This window comes from Homarus americanus, unplaced genomic scaffold, assembly GCF_018991925.1.
Source record: "Homarus americanus isolate GMGI-L3 unplaced genomic scaffold, GMGI_Hamer_2.0 scaffold39675, whole genome shotgun sequence".
Classification (NCBI taxonomy): Eukaryota; Metazoa; Arthropoda; class Malacostraca; order Decapoda; family Nephropidae; genus Homarus; species Homarus americanus.
The window spans coordinates 15,598,934-15,620,974 of NW_024736071.1; the positions used below are offsets into that span (position 1 = coordinate 15,598,934).

The window sequence follows — 22,041 nt, forward strand, 5'->3', positions numbered from 1 at the left end:
AGCATGTATGTATAAATGTCATCGTAGTTGGCCAATCACAGGTGTCTGAGAAACTGACGTCATATATGAGCTGACCACTCAGTGGTGTTTTTGAGGATGACGTCAGTGAACAGGAGACTGACTGGCACTTTTAGAAAAAGGATTTTTTCAGCGAGAGAGATAATGAACGCACTCTCTCTCTCTCTCTCTCTCTCTCTCTCTCTCTCTCTCTCTCTCTATGTCATTCCATTCTCTTAATTGAATATTCAAATATGGAAGACATGGAGGTGTTATTGTTAATCTTTCCCTTTTGTTGTCGACTAACATGAACTTAACACAAGACAAAACAGCTCGACGGGAGTGACTCAAATACCGCACCGGAAAGTCTTTAACAACAAAATACAGGATAAGTGACGTATCTACCGTACACAAACAAAAGTTCCTCGTAAGTGAGGATGTAAATTACACTTACCAACAGTTGGATGGGATGATGGTGCGAAACCTTTTCCAAAACAACTTCTATCTTGGCAAAGCAGTTTAGTGTAGCTTCCGGGAGACACACACTGCTACACGCACACACACACACACACACACACCACACACACACACACCACACACATACACACAGAGGACTCTAACCTGTTAAATCCTAAATTAAAAGTAAAAACCCACACAGGTGAAAATGCTTATTAATTTCGTTAATTAAGGACTTCCGGTGTTAACTTGATAATAGGACTAACGGAAGGTTTTAGGCAGCGAATTTTATTTTACCCGCGTGGCTCAAAATTCTCCTGAAATGTTTAATGAATTATTAACAAACTATATAAAAGAAAACAAAATTATGGAATCATTTACTACCCATAGTATTGATAATATATTTAGATTAATGAAAAATAATGATATGCTTTCAACATTGACTCTTACAAGCATATATTATTTAAGACAAAAGTGACATTATTTGTGCCGTTTGTAAATAAGTTGTATACTATCAAACGCCCACAGTATAATTATTTACAACACCTATTACAAAATCCTCCTTCAGTGTTCTTTAATCGTAAAACGCATAACACCTATTGTGGTCTTCAGCCTATTGAACATTATTAATAACCGTGTTTGTTGTTTTAATTTATTTACTTGTTTCCATCAAGAGACATATTATTGTTAGTGTTTGTGTTTGCTTGTTTTATGTTTATGGTTATTGTTTTGTTTATTGTTTGTGTTTTTGTTACTCTCATATGAAGGTTGAGAACAGCATTATTAACACCTGTTTATACTGAATTATGCAGAAAATAATATAATTCTTTGTTACCAATGTGAGGAGATTCAGGAGAGTCGAGGTAAGTCACCACAAAGACTGCCATAGAGATAATATATGCTATAATGTTCTCTGGCTGCCATAGTACCTTAGCTGTATAAAACTGAATTGTGATGCCCCACCGAACACAATTTTCTCAGGGGGTGTAGCAACCAGTCACCTTTTGTATCACTGCGTATCGCTCGCCCGGACGCTACCATTCAGGTCAAATATCGTCTTCTACTGAACGATCGATAAAAAAAAACTGACGATATATTGTGGGAGGAAAAAAAAAGACAGGAAACTCGCCCTCGGATGACATGACAGAATTAGAATATGAATAGTCACAAATGTGGATCTTCGGGCGATTTGCTACAGTAATGATTCTGAGTCGAACATGTTCTTGATTCTGGGCTGTTTGTGGCCCTCCATGGTCCAGGTGGGTCTATGAGGTCAAGTTGGGTCAGGGAGGGTTAACTGAGGTCATACTGAAGTTATAAAAGGTCAGGATAGTCTAGGAAGGATCAGGATGCATCAATAAAGAGTTCAGGCCAGGTTAGGTCAGGTTACAGTGAGTCAAGAGGGGGGATAGAAGTCATCAAGGTGGTGTAGGAACGGTCATTAAGCATCAAACGTGATCTAAGGTAGATTATGTTAGGTCACAATGGGTCACAGTGAAATTAGGACAGGTCGCGGTGCTCTATACACGGTTGCATAATGTGTCCGACTAAATTATGGTGGTCCAGGAGGGTCAGAAGAAACATATAGGAGGTCAAGCGAGGTCAGGGGAGGTCACGGCAGATTATATTATTTTAATTTATTCCAAGGATGAAGTAGACTGTCTCAGGATGAAGTAGACTGTCCCATTATGAAGCAGACTGTCCCAATATGAAGCAAGATGAAGCAGACTGTCCCAAAATGAAACAAAATGAAGAAGACTATGCCAAGATGTTCCGAAACCAGCTAGAAAGGTTTCCACTGTCTTGAGGGATTAGTGGAACGTAAGACCGCGCGAGTTTAATTTACGTTGTTGGATGAGATAAAAGTTTTGTGTTGTGTGGCCGAGGGATTAACACAAGCTAGGGCGGACTTACAGGAGGACTGAATTGGAGACGAATTAGAGTGGGAAGGACGGGCTTGAGCTAGGATTGTGTCTTGAAGGGATTGGACTTGGATTTTGGAGGGATTGGACTTAAGATTGGAGGGATTGGGTTTAAGATTGGAGGGATTGGACTTGAGGAAACAAACACGAGGATCAATTCTAATCACCATGACGCAGGGAAGTAAAGAGTCAGAAGAACTAGATGTGAACAAAGGAAAACGATATATCAGGAGAGGAAGCGGGAAGACTGATGAAGAGGAAGAGAAGGAGAGAGAGAGAAGAAAGAGCCAACCAAAGGAAGAGGGAGGGAGAGGGGCGGAGGAAGTAGGGGAGACATGAATAATTCAGAGGGATAAGAAAGATGGGCGGAAATAATGGAACAGACAAGGAGATAGGAAGGAGGAGGAGGACAGTGAGTTCTCCATGACACTGACCCACCATTAGTGACCCACCAGGCAGCTGACCCACCGCAAAACCCACCAAGGGAGTAATCCACCAAGATGTGATCCACTGCCGATCCACCAGGCAGCTGACCCACTACAAGAGCCACCAAGACCTGACCCACTGCCAAGATGTGACTCACTGCCGACCCACTGCCGACCCACCAAGGCAGCTGACCCACCACAAAACCCATTTCTTAAGAGACCCTCCGAGGAACCCACTATTACAAGGTTCTCTGCTGCTTTCATTCTTTTTTAGGTCCATGAAAGTTGCGTTTAGCTCACTAAGTGAATAGTATACTGATCTGTGAGTCATCTGTGAGACAAGAGAGGGAGGGAGGAAGATGGAGAGGGAGCAAGGAAGAAAGGGAGGTAGGAAGAGAGGGAGAGGAAGTAAAAATTTGAGAAAAAAACAGAGGGAAAAAGGAAGAGGGAGAGAGAGAGAGAGAGAGAGAGAGAGAGAGAGAGAGAAGGAATTAGAAGAAGAAAGAAATAAAAAGAGAGAGAGAGAGAGAAAGCGAATTTAATTCTATTGATAATTTCGGTATAATTATTTTACGAGTTATTGATTAGCTTACATGTAAAATTCCTATGAACTCCAAATAGTCATGGATATTTTTCGTGTCGGTAAACAGGAGCTCCGTGTACTCTATACCATCATAGTTATTAGCCCTATGTGGACCTGTGTCACTCGCCTTGTATAGAACTTGGATTAAATCGGTATTACATTAAGTTCTGTCAAAAACTTCAATCTCCTTTGTGATGTTTTATTTTTGTCTTTCTACTCCTGCTAGTTCTCACTGTTCCTCCTGTGTACATCGACAGCTCCTTCACCCACACACAACCACTACACACTCTTCCTCACCTGTACACCACAACACAACTTTCCTCAGCTCATCAACGTAATGTTCACTAACAAATAAAATACATCTGAATCCTTTATCTATTCCTGTCATAAAAGAGACAAGTTCAAACCTAAGTGATTATGTCTACAGTGATAGTATAATAATAACAACAAAGTTTAATGTTAGGTATGAATTTTAATATGACTTACAGTGCACTTTGTGAGAACCGCTGAAGGCAAGTCGAGTGTACCTACAATATAATGTTGTACCCGCAGCAGAGACGTAGAAAATGGTGCTTTCATCTTATTATTTTCTTTTTTTTTTTTGCTTGAGATTTAATATTACTGAAACCTTCATCAAAGAGAAGTAGGAAAATCATAAATGCAATACCAAGAAGAAGTAACCAAGTAAAGATTTATGGAGAGGTAAACACGCACCCTGGATCTGCCACCCAACTCACTTATTGGTTTCATCGACTGGGGACTATTGATGCTTCTTACTCCTGTCAGGATCGTGTTACCTGTACACCTGTTGCTTTAAGAATTATAATGGACCAGAGGAAGTAAATTCAACGGATAAAGTTCACTGACAAGCTTACAGGTCAACTACAGCGCCATCTTCGTGTGGTAATTGACACTATACGCCCCTCAGCTGTGTTTGTGGCGTTATCTATGTATTCCCGTCTGAGTATAATTACGTTGTAACCTAAGAAGATAGTATAATTATATAGTGTGCACCTGCCGTCATAACGTTCAAGCTCGCCAAGTTATCATGGAGAACGAACATAAGGATATACTACTGGATCAAGCTGTGGAATCGAGAACAGTAATAGCCCTACACAATATTATCAAGAACAATGGAGGGATTTTACACAAGCCATTGGCGTCCTTCCCTCAGCTTGGCCGCTTCTAGTGGGTTGCCATTAGGTAAATAAGGTAAATTATGTCGCCACGACGAGGATGAAATTTAATGTCCCACTGTTTATTTTTAATACTTTTCGGTTCAGAAATCCACAATCACCCATATTACTCTCCCGTGTATTATTTTTCTGGGCCACAGTGTTTTCAAACACCGCTTGTACCTTGAGAACATAACCATATCACTTTTCAAATCGATGTTTAATTTTTCTCTTGGAAATGGCACGTCCCCGGCGTACCGGAATTCGGAATAGGACTATCAAGTTGCCATTCACCGGCCACCTCGATCCTGGAATTCGCTAGACTCATCACAAACTTTCTTGCAAAATGAAAGACTGCCAAGGAGAACTTCAAAGCAAAAACCATAAATAAAGCTTACAATGGGTAGTCGTAAATGTAATATTGACGGTCAGTCAGTGCTCGAGTACATTTTCTCTCATGGCATCATAGTAGAAAACGTGACAAAGGGCTAACTTTTTTTTAATAATATATCATACTCTCGCGCGCACACACAGCTTTGCTGACGCCGCTAATGCCATGTTATCACGCACTAGCTGTTGTTATATCTCACACTCGTGTTTGAACTGGCACAGTCAATCTAATCACAAGCAAGGCTTATTCATGCTGGTATATTTTCCAAGTACATGCAATTCATATCCATGGTAATGAAACCTTTGTTGCAAATTTCAAGGTTGAAGTAATTAATACAGAGGAAAACAAGTTGTTATAGAACGAATACAAATTGAAACTGTAAAAGAGTTAGACATTTTCGTTCCTGCGTCATGACACGTGAGCTAAAATAATAAAACTATGAACGTTATAGACGACCAAATAATTAGTGAGTATTCAAGGACTAAGAAGAGCGATGAGTATTTATCACTAACCTGTTCATATATTACAGTTAATCTCTCTGTATTTATCTTCCTGACTGTAGCTAAATGGGAATAGTACCTGAAGAAGTCTCTCCCACACACTTGTATTAGGTGTCCTAACAAAACAGTGCTTATTAGGCCATTAATTAGTCAATTGAGATATCCTTGTTTCAAATGACTTACTGTTTGCCGTTGTTTTTATATTCGCACTCTGTCTCCATGTTGAGCCTGTGTAAACTTATATGACGATTTTACTATCTACTCTGTGTCTGTCTGTCTGTCCACTATACCTACTATTCTAGCCAAAAAAACAGAAGTAAATAACACTTACCACAAAGGTGTCTTTTTTTAAGTTAGGTTAGTGGTTCTGGAGGAGTTACCGTAATGTTTAATATAACCTTTAAGTATCTTGGAAAGTTTAATAATTCTCACAAAAGTACAAACGTTCTGGGAGACTTACTATATATATATAATGGGGTGAAGAGATACAGTGAGTGTGAAAGAAAGTGCATTGATTTATTTGTTATTCTGGCCGTCGACATCTGAGGTCATTACGGCTTAGACATATGTCACTGGTGTACGTGGGATACATGAAAGGAAGTATTACATGTTGCTTTCAAAAAACCTAGTGTTTACGCGATGAACAAAGATTCCCGGATAAGAAATATTTACAGAGTTGATTTACATGCTTTAGCTCCCAGGGCTATTAAACACACGCGTTATTTACTATCACACAATTTTGGAAGTCTTGAGGCGGCACAATACTACTAGACGTTGGCTACACTGTTCTTGTCGTCTTGGTGTTAATGAAATGTGTATACGACCTTGAGATCTTCCGTGTTGAATGAGGTTCTTTCTTTTCATTTCAGTTATTGCGGCTTTTTATCTATTTGTTTTTTGTTATTTTCTGTTTGTTGGGGTCGTTTTTCTTGTATGTCTTTAAGGGAACTAACTCATACTCGCCTGTAAATTATGAAATTATTGAAAATCAGACCGCGAACGAGTAGAACACTTTTATCCTGAACTCTTAACTCGTTTTATTTTTACTTATCTGATATATGTCTTTATTCACTCTTAAAGGAGGGTGCGTGTCTTCACAGCACTCAAGCCCATACTACTGTAGAATAAAATAAAACTCTAAAATCATAACGAAGAATTGCTAGGTACAGTTCCTCCTATATCACCCGGGCTTAGTTCTTTACTGGACAGCAACAATAACAACCCAACAAGCGTGAACCCAAACAGCGGTGATTATTCATGACCTAACACCACCACCAACACGCCAGGCAGTGATGGCTACCCGTGCATGATACTGGTGACTCAAGGCCGCGCCACCTCATGACCACTTGGCATGACACCTTCTAGTATATCATATCCATCAACAGCCATGCGTCGTCATGCGGAACTTTCTGTAGCCTGCTGAACTCCGGTTTCTCAAAGGGCTGTGCAGCTCGTTGGGTTTTCAACGCCTCGCTGGAGATGTAAGAGCGCATCTAACTGGTTCGTTCAAAAATAAGTTATGACATAAAGCTGACGACCAAAATAGCGTAAAATTTGCAGTGAAACATTTAGAGTAACTTTTTTTGTTGTTGCTTTTTCTGATCTTCAAATGTATTGTTCGTCTAAGTGGAGGTCTCAGTACGTGACTTAAGTGTTTTGCTGCGTTAGACAGTAAACAAAATGAAATGAATTTACACTGGGACTTTTTTCGCTGTAAAAAAACATCCGTTGACCCTCATTTCGTGCCTGGATTCTTAAAGGTTCGTAGGTCAAAATTTCTTCGTAACTGGAGAATAAGAACAAAATCATAATGAGTCCAAGCTTTAGCATGAACATTATTTATAAAATGGCTTAAAAATTAACTGACACTCAACGTTAATAATATATTTCCTCTTAACAACAGTCCGGGAACAAAAACTTAAGATACGGTGCCTGGTGTACCCGGTCCCAGGCCCCGCGTCGTTCTTGTAGTAAGCCGGACCACCAAAAATGTCTCCGGATGGCGGTAATCCTGTGGGAGGTGACCATCTTCCTGCTGCAGAGCCGGGACACTGACATTTGGCCACAGGATGGACTGAAATGAAAGGGAGGTGGGGGGGAGAGGGGGATTGTATGTTCATGTGCGTGTTAAGGGGGAAGGCAGTGTGTGTGTGTGTGTGTGTGTGTGACAAACAATATTAGATATAGTGACAAAGGGGAGTGAATTATTTAACAAAAGCTTTCATTATAAAAAGTAAACATGGAGTGAACTTACAGGTTATCTATGAATCGTTGATAATTTGGTGTTGTAGAGGATCCCATACGGTTGTAGTTATTGGAAGAATTATTATTATTGTTTTTAATTATCCGCAGACATCAGCTAGATTATTCCGCATCCCATACTCCTCCTGTGACCTGTAGCGCAAAAAGGATTACAGAGAAGAGGTCACAAAGAGTGTTGAGCAGACTGTGGTGAAAACGTGGCAGTGAATGGTACAAGAGTATTTCCAGACTCCAGTAAATTGTTTAGTTCTGTACACGTGAGTTAATTTAGCTACTAGATGCAAAATAGGGATAGAAATTGAAGGAAACCGGGTGTGGAAGGAGGGGGGGAGGAGGGGGATGAGAGGAAGGAGATACAGTTGTGTGTGGGGGAGAGGTTCAGATTTCCCCCATGCAGCGCTGGGGTTAGTTTATCAGGAGAGAGAGGGTGTGTGGGGAGGGGAGGGGTTGTGTGTATTTGAGAGCGAGAGTTTGTATGTATAAAGTAGTGGAGGTGGACGCTTGTATATTCGGGGGAGATTTTGCATGTATGTGTCAGCGTTTGTGTGTGTACGTGTTTCTTTTATATTATACTATACACTATCGCCACTGATCGACCTGTTAGCTTTTTACAACTCAAGCCTTGGGTATTGATGCAAGTACAGCACTTACCAATAGAAGTACAGCACGCACCGATAAAACTACAGGTACAGAGATAATTACAGGTACAGAAACAAGTATAGGAACATATAAAATTATAGATATGAGTACAGGTAAACGCACTTCAAAATAATACCAGTACATTATCGTCACATCAGTATACAGGGTTTGAAATATTCGTCTTCCTTTCATCAAATGTTCGGGTTGTATGCCAGTAATTATGTAACAGAAACTTCGTGGAACTTTGGTTAATATTTTCTCGACTAGTTTTAACACACACACACACACACTGAATATTCTCTATGAGCTGATTAATATTTCGCGGCAGAGAGTTGTAAGCTCCCGACTTCAAAATTAGTGTCCCAGAACTGGTTAGGAAATGTAATTAATTATTGTGTAAAAATTTATATGCAAACATTTCAGTGTCACACAATTTGAATCTCACATAAAGTATATACAAACAGTGCAACCTGTCAAACACGTCTCTAGACTCGTAGCGTTAACATACGACAGACTGCGTCATTTTTGTTAATATCTAAAAGACAAATTAATGTGAGGTTATGTTAGCTTTGTTTCGACTTCGGATAGTTCTCTATATTATTGCGATTTTATTAGAATTGTTAGCTCACTATTTAAACTTGGGCTGACTATATTTAACACAGTTTTCTTAAGTTACAGCTAGTCGTATACTGTGTCGCATTAACTTCCTTTAGTGTCAGGTTGCATTATTTTGAAAGAGTAAGAAAGAGAAATAACTGTAATGACTTTCTTGAAATATTAGGCCTCACATAACCTCACGCACCTGCCTCCACTTCCTTGCATTGCTATAGTTCTTTTGTGGAATTCATTGTTGTTGATCATCCTGGTCTTCCCGATCTCTCTTCAACTAAATGTTCATTATGTTAGTCTTGTCTCGTGGGTCTTTGCTGTCAGCCAACTTAACTATAAATAGCCTTTGCTGCTGAGCGTCGCACATCAGGCTCGGGAAAATCAATGCAGTGTTCACAAGGGTTGGTAGCCCTGCTTTGGAATTTGTCTTAACTCCTTGTCAAGTCCCACGCAGCTGCCATTATATCTAACTTCCTCCCAGGTAGGACTGCCTCGCGTCCATTGATCGTTAACATGACTCCCATTGTTTGGGTCGTCGCCGCACTCGCCTTGCAAAACACATCCTGTATAATGAAAATGAGTCATTTTATCCACTCTTCGTTACCCTGTACAGTCACCACTAGTCCTAATTAGTATTGTGTTCGTGAAACAATGTTATTATGTTGATGTAAAGGACGAGCGAATCACAGGGAGGGGACAATATTTAGCAGTCACCCCTAGGAACTCCGTCACAGAAAGTGGGTGTCAATTCCAGGAATCCCGCCTCGTCATTTATGACACCGCACCATGCACTCGAGATTTACACAATGTTTGTGATATATTGTCTCTTTTTTGCGAAATTTTTTGGATGAAGTGATGCTCTTAAACTATTGTTCCAACGAAAAGATTGCGGATAGTCTTTCGTTGAATTTCAATATGCCGTATCGTAGTGAACTATGAAGTATTTATAAAAGAAAACTTCCTTTGTGTTGGTAATCCTGAGGGTATGCAAATTTTCGAATGCATCAAATAAGATATATATATATAATATTAACATATACTACGTCTGTGAAGAAAATTAAGCCGATATTATTCTTGCATTTTCGCTTCTAAAATGAGCGCCGCTGGTGTAGTGGTATCATGCAAGATTCCCATTCTTGCGACCCGGGTTCGATTCCCGGGCGGCGCATCTACTTTTGTACTATATACAAATGTTTTCAGTGCGTAGCAGCATCATAAAAACTAATGCAGTCACAGCAACTTACACTATTTCAGTACAATCACGACTACATGCAGGTTACAGCAAATAGTGTTGGAGTATACTGTAGCTCTCTATACGGAGATACGCATTTTGAAAGCTTAATTTCTCCAGGAGATTATATAAAATCGCTTTAACAAACAATGGTATAACAGAGCTGAGAGCGATAGTAGGAGAACAACCACTGTATATAATACTGTATACTTTATATACTATATTACATGAGTTACCCGTCTTCGCCCGGGTAGAGGGGTAGTAGATAAGAGTGATATGCGAGAGAGTTTGGTCAAATTTATAACTATAGTAAACTATCTAATCTAATCCCTCAAGTAGCTTGAGCGTGGTTAATCTTCCAGGGAAATAAGCTGGGGTGTCTAATCTTCCAGTGATCCAAATTTGCCGAGACCCGAGTCTATTTTCTACAACACCAGTCAGGCTGTAACTATCATACCGGAACACTCAGCATGTAAACTTTGTGATAAACCTTTAAAGCATACACTTGAACACTATATTATTGAATGTGACACTGTCAAAGACTTCAGGCCACCTGACTTACTGTATCTTGAACTATGTAATTACTTCATTGAATCAGGTGTGCTTGAGGACATTCTTGCTGTTTATCCCAAATTTGCTAGCCCACACTGATTAGTCTTCAATTAGAATATGACTCCAATGTATGTGATCCACTGACCCATATATGCTGCTGGTGAATGTGATGTATTTCCTTCTTTGTGTACGAACCTCTGTCCTGCGTGGCAGTGAACAGTGGCATTACCCACATGAATCTGACCTATATATAGTGTCAATGAATATGATGCATTCTTTGTGTACGAACCTCTGTCCTGTATGGCAGTGAAAAGTGACATTACCCACATGAATCTGACCGACGTATATGTATGTATGTGTGCGTGTGTGCATGTATATGTACGTGTACATGTATATGTGTATGTATATACGTATATGTATGTATATGTGTGTGTGTGTGTGTTTACATATATATATATATATGTACTGTCAATGAATATGATGCATCTCTTTGTGTACGAACCTCTGTCCTGCATGGCAGTGAACAGTGACATTATCCATATGAACCTGACCTATATACATTTATAGTTGTTAATGAATATGATGTATTTCTTTGTGTGTGAACCTCTGTCCTGCGTGACAGTGAGAAGTGATACCACCCTCAGTGTCAAGACCTGACTGAATTACTCGGAATAGGCAAACTGTACTACAAGCTCTGCCAATAAATTTGTTAAACTAAAACTATCAGAGAGAAGTTGAAATGGAGTAAAACATCTCATCAACTCTATCACCCACGCAGTACGTTATTTCTATAAATTGATGAGGAGTTGTTTATGATTTGATATTTATGTCACTTTATAAACATTAAGTACTGTACTATGTTTACTCAGTGTTTAGTTTAAGAAAATTTTCAAATATAGTTACGGTATATTTATAAATTAGGCATTGTGAAGCACTATGAAGGTGAGGCGTTCATTTTGTATTACGCGTATTAAGCTGAGCATGTGGGAATGTTTAAAAGAGTATTTTTACCACCTTTTTCCCCCACCATTTCCTGTCTCTCCCTCCGCTCGTCTTACACCACTCTACCCTCCTCTCCCCAATACCCAGTGTTTCTGTTGTATCTCTTTATACATCCCACACAAGAGTGAGAGAAAATTAAACATATAATTTAGATATTGACAAGTCCACCTAATGCCCCGAGTTACTCTGGGCCACACACGAGATTTTTTTTTTTTTGCGCTTATTGTTGTGATTCTTTGTACACTTCACCTCCATCGATGTATAATTATAATTCCATCGATGTCACTATATTTACCTGTTGATCTCTGTGTAATGTTAGTTTATGTTCGTTTACAAGCGTCTAGATGTTACATTCAAATGGTAGAGTAATTAATTAGAGGTTAGGACAGGTTAATTACTATACTTTGAAATATTCAAAATAATTTGTACATTATATTTACGACTCCTCATGCTCCACTTGATTTATACCACCCGTAATAATAATCAAACTCAACAACAACATAAGCATTGAAATAGGAAAAAAGTACATAACCTTTTGTAAAATGTTTTCATATTTGGCCGTAGCTAAGCTGAAGTACAGTGTTTATCAACAAGATCAACGACTGTTTACACACGTGAGTAGGTGGGTGAGAGTCCCTATGCATACACACGAGACTGTATAAATACTAAAGTGGTCATGCTGAACAGAGAGATCATTGACTGAGGAATAAAAATCTTGGCTGGTGGTGTACGGTTGGCGACCAGGCACAAAGAGCCTTTACATGAGCGAGATGACAGAAAACGGAGGTATGCAGAAGGGGCGACAAAAATAAAGTAAATGGGAGGAGCAGAGGGTGGAGGCGGGACCCCCCGATCACAAAAGATAAGGAACATCCCTTCAGCAACACAAGGACCTGAAGGGACCCTCCAACAAACCCTAAAACAGCACATTCCCTTGGATCGCACTTTAAACCAGCTTAGGTTAGCTTATCTAACCTCCCTTGCCCCTGGAGGACTGAGGGACGTCTGTCACTAGTTCAGCTACAAACCAGCCTCCGCAAGGTGGAAAGCCCACCTGCTATCATTTTCCTTCTGTACTTCCCACTTCTTAACTATACCCTGCCCTAAATCTCCTTGTTCACCTCAGAACCACGGCTCTCTTATCTCGGTGTTCTGACTGACTGGGTGGAGGCACAGACCAAGAGGAAAGGGGTAACCATAACTGCCAGTTTATAAGCTCCAGATAGTATTCAATAACATCTAATTTGGAAAGATCAAAATATATTCCCGCAAATCCAAGGGCAAGTATGGACGATGTAAAACTGATGACGCCACTAAAAGTTACGCAACCGATGACAGTACTTACGTTGTTAGCCTATTGTTGTTTGGTCAGAGTTTTATTTTTACTACAATTCGGAATGTTTGAGATTGAAGTTACACCCAGTTAGAGGCTTCATAAAGGAGTTTTGCATCTTAAACATCTAAGGAAACATATGATTCTTGATAAATCAATTGAAAAGGAGGAATGTCGACAGCAAAATAGGGAATGAGATAACGTAAATATATATATCTAAACACAAGACGCGAGGACTAAATTCGAGGGATTTGGACTAAAGAAGGAAAGGAGGACAAGACGAAGGTGAGAGTGAGTGTTAGGTGGAGCACACGCAGCGATAAGTGGGTCGAGTATCCTATGAAGAATATTTAAAGAACATCAACATAGGATCTTACTAGAGACGTAAAACAAGCACGACTGTGTTATTGAGGTCACGAAGCAAGATCTCAATGAAAACTGTTTTTAGTTGGGTGAGAAAATGTGTGACCGTTAGATAAATAAACGGGATTTTCATTATTTCATTCGTCTCTGCCTACGGCTCTGATACACATTATACTGGGTGCTTCCTGACATCCGACACCTCATCATCAGTATCAGATAAAGTACAATAACTCTAGATTAAATTTTACATTCATTCGTTTACGTTTAATTTCAGTACAACTGAAATTTCAAGAGCCTCAGTTCGTCATTACAGTACAGTACATTTACGTTAATCATGAACGCTACAACTCGGTCGCACTAAGCCTTACATATTAATAGTTAACAGACGTCATTTTACGCCAGAGTTAGCTGAGATAAAAAAAAAATGCAGTACTCAACCCTGACACCCATGCTGGTCACAGGTTGTAAGCAAAGTGTTTCCTTCAACATGTTACATGGCAGCGCTGTCTCTGCTGCCAGTTGTGTCCAGTGAGCCAAACTAACCCTTGCTCAGCAACCACGCAAACATCTACCCTTTAATAATCTCTTACGCTTTAAATAACAGTCGCCATTCGAACTGAACTCGTCAACAGCCAGTAGAAAATTGGATATAAAGTAGTGAAGACTTTTAGCACGCTTGTCTGTCAGTACTACGACCCGGGTTTGATCTCCGGATCTGATGTTATCCAGTGCGACTATCAAACATCACATTGGAGGCCATAACAGATAACAGACCGACCGCCCTACCGGCTAGTGAGCTGGCAAGTGGTGATCATGATGAATTAAAATAAAATAGAAATATAAATACAAAATTGCTAGGAATTAATTAGCCACGGGTATGGGATACCAACGTAACTACGTAGCTATTACTGCTACCGCATAACTTGTTTAAAAACTTTAGGTAGATTTATAAGTAAACTGTATTAAGACATAACTAGGCAAAGACATGAACTAACTAATCTACGACGTACAGTAGTGACGTTCTTGGCATGGCGTCGCGTGCCCGGAAAACTTGTGCCGTGTTTACTCTTTGCTTATTTTTTACTCTAAGATAAATACCAAATTAGTTCTTAGTTACAATTTGGCATATTGTCAGGAATTTCTATATCCAGCCTCAAGTATCCAATCCTATAAGTAGCAAGTTGTGGACTACATTAAGTAGTCTAGCTCGTTCGGTAGGATAATATTTGGGATGTTTTGTTCGTGCTGGGTAAAAAAAAACCCACTTCCCGTCCAGCGGTCCCGTGTGTCAACATTAAATATGACTGTAGCATCCGGTATGACGGGGTGCTGCCTGGCGCCGCTGGTGCCACGAGAACATGGCCCTTGTGTCGTGAGTCTGAAGGCCGAGAATAAAGTGTCTTCTGCTCCAAGAGTCTATTTAAAGTTAATTTAAGGGAGTGAGGCCGTGAGTAGCACTACATGATGTAAATTCCTCCAGACTGTTGTATTTATGAACACTTAAGCGATCGTATTGACATACAGTGAAGCTGCTGACATCGTGCAGGTCTTTCATGCGTATTTAGAAGTTTAGCTAAGTTTAGACGTAACAGGGGCAAGGAAGCAGCTGTAATGTATGAGTTATAGGTATCGTTAACTGATGTGAGTTAGTCTAAAATTAGTTACTTTCAATTATTGCAGGTATTGAGTGGAAAAATTTATTAAATATTAATAATTATGATTGTTATTCTGCCATCAAGGGAAGTGAGGGATAACGAGCAGGAAACCGGAGGCTTAACAAACTTAAAGTGGGACCCATTGGCATGATTGCCCGTTACAGACAATGTGGATACAGCACACTGCACACTAAGCCTTCGATACACGAGGAGGCAACGTGACCAGCACTACACTCAACCACCATCATTTCCCAATTTTTATAGTTAGGTACCCATTTACAGCTGGGTGGACGTGGGACAGGAGGCAAGCGCTCTGTAACCACTCGACTGGCGCACTCCTGTTGAAGGCTTAGGTTACGATAAACTAGTTCCCTGTTGTCAATTCACACACGACAGGTAGAACTGGTAGATGCTAGCTGGCGACTTAAAGTATCTGATTGGCTGATTCGCTTTAAAAACGAGGCTAGAGTTCAAAATAGACAGTACAGTACAACCACCAACAAACAATGAACATCAACAAAATATTGTACAACAACAAAAACAATTTAAGAACAAATAAAACAATAAACAAGACAACAGTAATATAAACATTAACAAAACAATGATCAAAACAATATTATTTAAATCATTGAAACAATAAACAACAAAAATCTAAACAATAAGCAAGAGTTCAACAACAATACAACCATCAACTGAGCAATAAACGACAAAACAACAATGACGATAAAACGACTTACAACAGTACAAAGTAATATAAACAACAAGTAATCCTTTGAACAACGTCAACAACAAAACAGAGATGAATCATTATGTCACCGGCTGTTTACACAAAATCTCATTCCATCAACACGATATTATTGTTGTTGTTAATTTATTATACACTCCATTGCTTTTCTTCAGTTTTCATTTTTGTCATAAGAATTACCTTATCATTTACCTCCCAAGCTTTATTTTATTTTTTATTTTTTTACGGGGATTAGCCCTCCCGGACACAGGTCACTGGCCAACATCGGGGCCTGGGGGGCGAAGAAGTAATGATAATAATAATAATAATAAACAACGATAAAGGAATACCAAAATGAAAAACGGATCAATTGTGAGAAACGATATATGCATGTTGTGTAAGAGAAACAATTGAGACCTGCAATTGTGTGTAAATGAGGCAGAAAGTCAGATCAGCAACCTGGGACTTGGTCACAATTTTCGTGATGCCATATGAGTGGTCACCTCTTCATTTATCTCTTGCATACTCAGGTCTATCGATTAGATTATGACAGGTGTGCGTCTCCGTGAACTATAGTCTGTCTCTTATTCTGGTTGTTGTTTTACAATATTTCTCTGTTTCAACAACTAACGTTCTTTAGGGATGAGAGGCGAGCATTTTATTCACTCGGTCGCCTTACTCCTTTGGTGTCTAAGATGTTAAATTTGAGTTTTCAATTTTCCTCTATACATATTCTATATGGTCAAGTTTTTCATTTAAGTATTCATATTCTGTTGTGATTTTATTGCCTTTGAAATTGTTTGCTAACTCAATGTCAGGTATATTGTATTGGGACGTTTGGCCGATTCCATCTGCTCCCCTTGTTGTACACCTTACTAACATTCGCTGTATAAACCACATAACAAGATTTTGTTTAAGAATCTACTCTACTATTATAGTAATACGTATGGATAATAAAGAGGAATTTTTCACTATGTACAGACGTTGCTGTCCCACTTCTACCAACAGCCCAATGATTGATCCAGGGGAGGGGGGTCTCTGATAATATATTTATTAAAGTAATAAAGTAAAATTCCCATATAAAGGAAACGGAAAATCGAAATATGTAATTAGTTTAATCTTTTGCGCAATTTAATAAAGCTGGCAGGCTTCGATCTGTGCAATTATAGAAGTCGTTTGGTTATCATTGATGAAGCGCGAAAGTGGGTCCTATTTTAAGTAATTATATTTATCATTGGTTTTTGCTGTAACTAGATATATTTGATTATTATTGTATTCTTATCCTCGGGTAATTCTATAGGAAAACCTATTAAATTAGTCCATGTTGAATACTTCATGAGAAGCTTGCTGCTTGCACTTAAATACTGCTAAGTAAGCTTTGTCTACAGCTTACTTGACTCAAGACTGTTCCTTTCGAGATAATAACTGTCTAGCGAATAATCGTCAAATCTGATTTTTTTAACACACACATCACCATTAATTTATTCTGGCAAGATGTAAAACAAATATAAGTGTCTATATCGTCACTAAATTAAAATTGTGATTGAAAGCAAAGGTTGAGAGACAGTCAAGAAGACCGCCATGGAGTCAGTGTATTACTACGCGTCCCAAAGCACTAATAAATATATAGTTTATGAACGACTTGAGCCTCAGTTTAATTAAGAACGATGATTTTTTAATTTTACGCCTTTGAATAATGATTATTACCCTGTTGCAACAAATAATAGCGCAGGTGTATTTTCGAACTATTTCATTTAAAATTATGGGCTTAATATTCATATTGCGCATCTGTATGATATACCGAATGTAATCATATTAATCAATGTAAATTTGATATTTATATTCTTATAATGACTATATCTCATATATGTGCAGTCACAGTAAAGATGAAGTGTTGGTAGGCCTGGTTTTAAAGACAACATGCGGAAGGGTACTGTCTAGTCGGGCGTTATGCGGCTCTTGCCTGTCTGAATAATAGACGACTGAACTCTCTGCTACCAAGAAGGATCTGGGGCGCTAGAAGTAGTTTCAATCCTCTAAGTATATTTATTTATCAAAATCCAATACTATCCTTATTGCGATAGAACAAACTTAGTCTATGAAACCAAGTGTCTATAGTACCAAATAACAAAGTACAGGATTTGCAGAAAGAGAAGGAAATGTAGTTTATAAACTTAACCGGGAGTTTCTTCACGAGACCGAAATGGAACAACTCCGGAATCTGCTGATCGTCTTATGCAGTGCGACTTTAGTTAACGGTTAGTATAGAGATTTAGGCGTTGGTATAAGGTGTGTCATGTGAGGGAAGGATATATGGTGATGGAGGGAGCTGCCAACACGGGTCACCAGTTGTCTTTAGTGTTAATTATTCTATCTCCAGGAGTTAACACACTCTCATAGTGATGTTATTGGGTTGGTACTGGCTTCTTGGTACTGGTAGGTGTTATAAATGTATTGGTGTCCTCGTATTTGTGTTACATTAATAGTTGTTAAATGACCCCCCCCCAGCTTAACATTTATTAAATATTAAATGTGTATAAATGTTAACAGTCTTTTATGAGTCTTTCGATTTGGTTTATATGATAGAAATTAAATAGAGAAACTGCCATTGACTAGAGTTGGGTTGTCAGTTTAAGAACAAGTTAGAAGGGTTGGGCAGGTGTACTCTTAATTAAACGACTATGTCATATATTCAGTGTTAAACCATGGATCATTTGGCTTGGTTTATGTTAGATACAATAGGAGTTAAGTCATTAGTTCTTGAATGGTAAGATCTTTACGGTAAATTTTTACTTTAAGACACGAGTCACTAGGGGTTGACCAGTATGTTTTTCCCAGTATATTGTGATGTGTTTTAAACGAGTCTGACCATAATTTTTGGCGGATATTGATAGTTTTTACCCCCCCTCCACAACAATGGGGGAGAGCTTGGGAAATAGGGGTTTTTGGGGGGGGAGAAAACGAGTCATCTGACCTAACAAAACCTCACCTAACTAACTTAACCCCCAGACCCATGGTAGGCCTAACCTGACCCCTAGCCGAGGGCTCTGCCCCTGGTAGGCCTAACTTAAACTAACCTAAATGTTTCAGTAGTTAAAAACTCTGGGGCGCGTTATGTCCGAAAGTACAGTACCTTAGAAGTGGAAGGACCAGGGAGACGTAAGAATTGGATAGCACGATCGTCTTTCTCGTAAATCTTGGCAATAAACTTAAAATAATTGTAGGAGCACAAACGACGACCAACCTCCACCACGGCCACTGTGAAACTGGTCAATGAAATTAAATTCATGCCCAGGCTGCTTCCTTTGAAAAAAAATCAAATGTGATTGGTCGAAAAAAATTCGGATGATGATATCAATACCTCAATGGTCACGACTGGTTGATGTCAGTCAACTTTGCACATGCGTGATGCGCAGATAACATCTCCTCAGAGACGAAGACTGAAAACTACTTAAAATCAATTAAATTCAATTGTGTCGCTATTATCCATTTCCGCCATGTATGTATGGGGTTCAAAATGCGCAGAATAGCGAGATCTAAATGTTTCAATAATTATTAACTTTCGGGCGCGCTATGTCCTAAAATAAAATAATACCATCTCTTCTTGTGAAGATGGTGTGTGGTAGGAAGATGAGGTAAAGTTATTAATTGGCCACTCTGCATATCACCACTTTATTTCTTGTTAGGGCAATGGTATTCTAGCTCAGTTTTTGAGGTTGACTTGGAAAATCTTGTTTTAATTTTTCTTTTCCATGTTACAATTTGATTTCTTTTCTACCAATATTCTGTAATCACTAACTTATAAGCCTAAACTGTCTGCTTGTGGTTGTAGAATAATTATGCAGTAGGTTAGGACAGTGACCAAATTAGGTTAGGTTGGAGTCTTTTAGTTTTGTTATTAATGCCAAATTTTCTCTCTGCTTCTAAGTCCTGTCTTAGAAGCTGTGTTCAGCATGAAAAAAACACATTAAAATTTTTTGGTTTTCACACCCATTACATGTGCTGTTGTTTGCAGAATGATTACTGAATGTAAATGTTAGAAATTAAAAAAAAATGAAATTGGGATTGTATGAGCTGCACTTATTTGGGGATATTGTTTCATAGGAACTTCACTGAAACATTGTCTTTTAATGTAGTGTTTTCCAAACCTTTGAAAACTGTGCTCCTCAACTCGGCAAATTTTCCATTGCGCCCTGCCCCTTCACATAAAAGTAATTTCTGAAAGTTAGAAAAGCAAAGTTGGTTTTCTGTAAAAACAATCACCTACTAGTACAGTAGTTTAATAAATCTGATTTGTCAGCTTTTCAATGCAACATTTTTACAAATCATACTTGGTGATGAAGTACGGGGTCCTCGTTACCCGAGTTTAATAGGGACAAGAAAAAAGACTCGGATAGTGATACTATGGATAAAGGAAATCAATTCCCACAAGAATTAAGAGGAATTGGGTCTAATTAGGACCATCACATTGAAAATTACCTCAAAAAGTTTAACTTGATATTTTTATCATTTAGAAACATTTGTTAAACATTTGATTACACATTATTATATGAAATTATTTTACTTTATAACATATTTAAAGGTACCCTACTTAAATTTATTTGGGGTCAATGTGTTGATGCAGTGCAGGCCACCTAACCATGCGGCTGGCTGACTGTGCACACACTTGCACCCTCAGTAAAAGTGATTCATTTAGATATGTTATTAAATGTTTTAAAAGTAGAGATGTTGGGCTCAATTGAATGGATGGAGGTGAGGGTTGGGAGAGGAGGATTAGTGTGAGGATGAGAAAGGCAGGGCTAGTTGGATTGTCTACTGTCTCTCCCTACTTTCCACCATATTACTCTTTTCCTGTGTTAATTTCACCTCTGAATGTCTCAGTATTGTTGAAGCCCTCGTTTCTATATCTTAAGTATGGTCATTTCAGGCATGTGCATGGTGCTTGAGATGTCAGACACATGTTCCTCATTCTTCTTCCTGACGATTACAATACTTTTAATTTCACGTCCTTCCCATAGCCACTACGCTCCCTTTTAGCCACTACACTACTGCTTTGGAACTCTTGGATACAAAAAATTCCACCAGTGGCACCAAAGTCACAACGTAATAAAAAGAAATCCTTGGAATACTTTCAAAACAATGCTTGGGGATGTGGCAACTATTACTGGGCATGCGTGGTGCGAGCGAGAAGGATGAACTTTGAGAGAATGGGAGGCGGGTGGGAATTATTCATGTATAAGATTACTGATAAACTTCCTACGTGCTCAAGTTTGAAATAATGAATGTATGCATCGTTATATAATTTAGCTAAATATCTTTCTTGTCAGAAACTGTCATCCCAACAATTATGAATAAACTCATTTAGAAATACATCATTGCTTCTGGATGAAATTGGACAGATTTGCAACAGCCAATCAGCTGTAACTCTTGAGGACGGGGCGGGGAATCTCTTCTCAGCTGGGAACTCACTTTAGTGCATGTGAAATTATGCTAACACTAATAATATTTATGTATGTACTGTATACAACCAGCTATTAATTTCATTGTAGGTCTGGGTAGTGAAAAGTGATGCAATGACTGTTAGGTAATTTATCCTATTTGTGACACAAGTTTAATTGCTGGAGTATTGTCACACTACCCTTAAGAAGTTTCAGTTATAGTACATCTTCAGGAGATCGGATGCTTATTGAAGTGTTTAAGGTTTATGCATTAAAGTTTTATGTCTATGGCTTTTTAAAAATATTGTATGTTTTGCAGTTTTATATATGAATTTAGTAAAAAAAAATATACAACAAATTCTAATTCTTGATTTAATAGCTTTCCAAGATGGTGGAGTTGGAGTCCTGGAGTCGAGCAGTGATGCCCAGTCGTCCACAACACAAGCAGCTGTATCTGAACACATGACTGGTAATGTTATGCCTCTTTACTCTCTTTTCATCACAGGCATTTTTGGGGGTAATTTCTTAAATATGTATGAAGGGAAATATAGTTTTTGTTATAATTGAAATGCTAAAAGAATCTGATGTTAGACTGACAGGGGAAGCCTTTGTTCTGCTTGAGTCTTGCTACCCTCCACCAAAATAGGAAAGGGCTTGTAAGAAAGGAGGAAAAAAGTACAAAGGTGAAGAGTTTTTAAGCCATAACTCTCGCACACCACAACACAGACTAATCATCAATATTTAGTGTCATCCAGTTAGCGTCTACTCATTAATATGTCATTCA

The 22,041-nt window shown here is 38.8% G+C and overlaps 1 protein-coding gene and 1 non-coding gene across 10 annotated transcripts in view; both read left to right on the forward strand.

The window, feature by feature from the left end:
• Positions 1-10,056: 10,056 nt before the first annotated feature.
• Trnag-ccc lies at positions 10,057-10,127 on the forward strand. The gene has a single exon. It is a non-coding gene; the product is annotated as a tRNA-Gly (tRNA).
• Positions 10,128-17,915: 7,788 nt separating this feature from the next.
• LOC121871817 (TGF-beta receptor type-1-like) overlaps positions 17,916-22,041 on the forward strand; it is an 86,739-nt gene continuing 82,613 nt past the window's right edge. For 7 of the 9 annotated variants that reach the window (XM_042374320.1, XM_042374319.1, XM_042374321.1 and 4 more), the window contains exons 1-2: positions 17,916-18,077; positions 21,637-21,726. In XM_042374320.1, the coding sequence (XP_042230254.1) occupies positions 18,023-18,077; positions 21,637-21,726 (145 nt within the window). In that variant the 5' untranslated portion in view covers positions 17,916-18,022. The remainder of the gene's footprint in view (positions 18,078-21,636; positions 21,727-22,041) is intronic. The other 2 variants (XM_042374325.1, XM_042374327.1) reach the window with 1 other exon arrangement.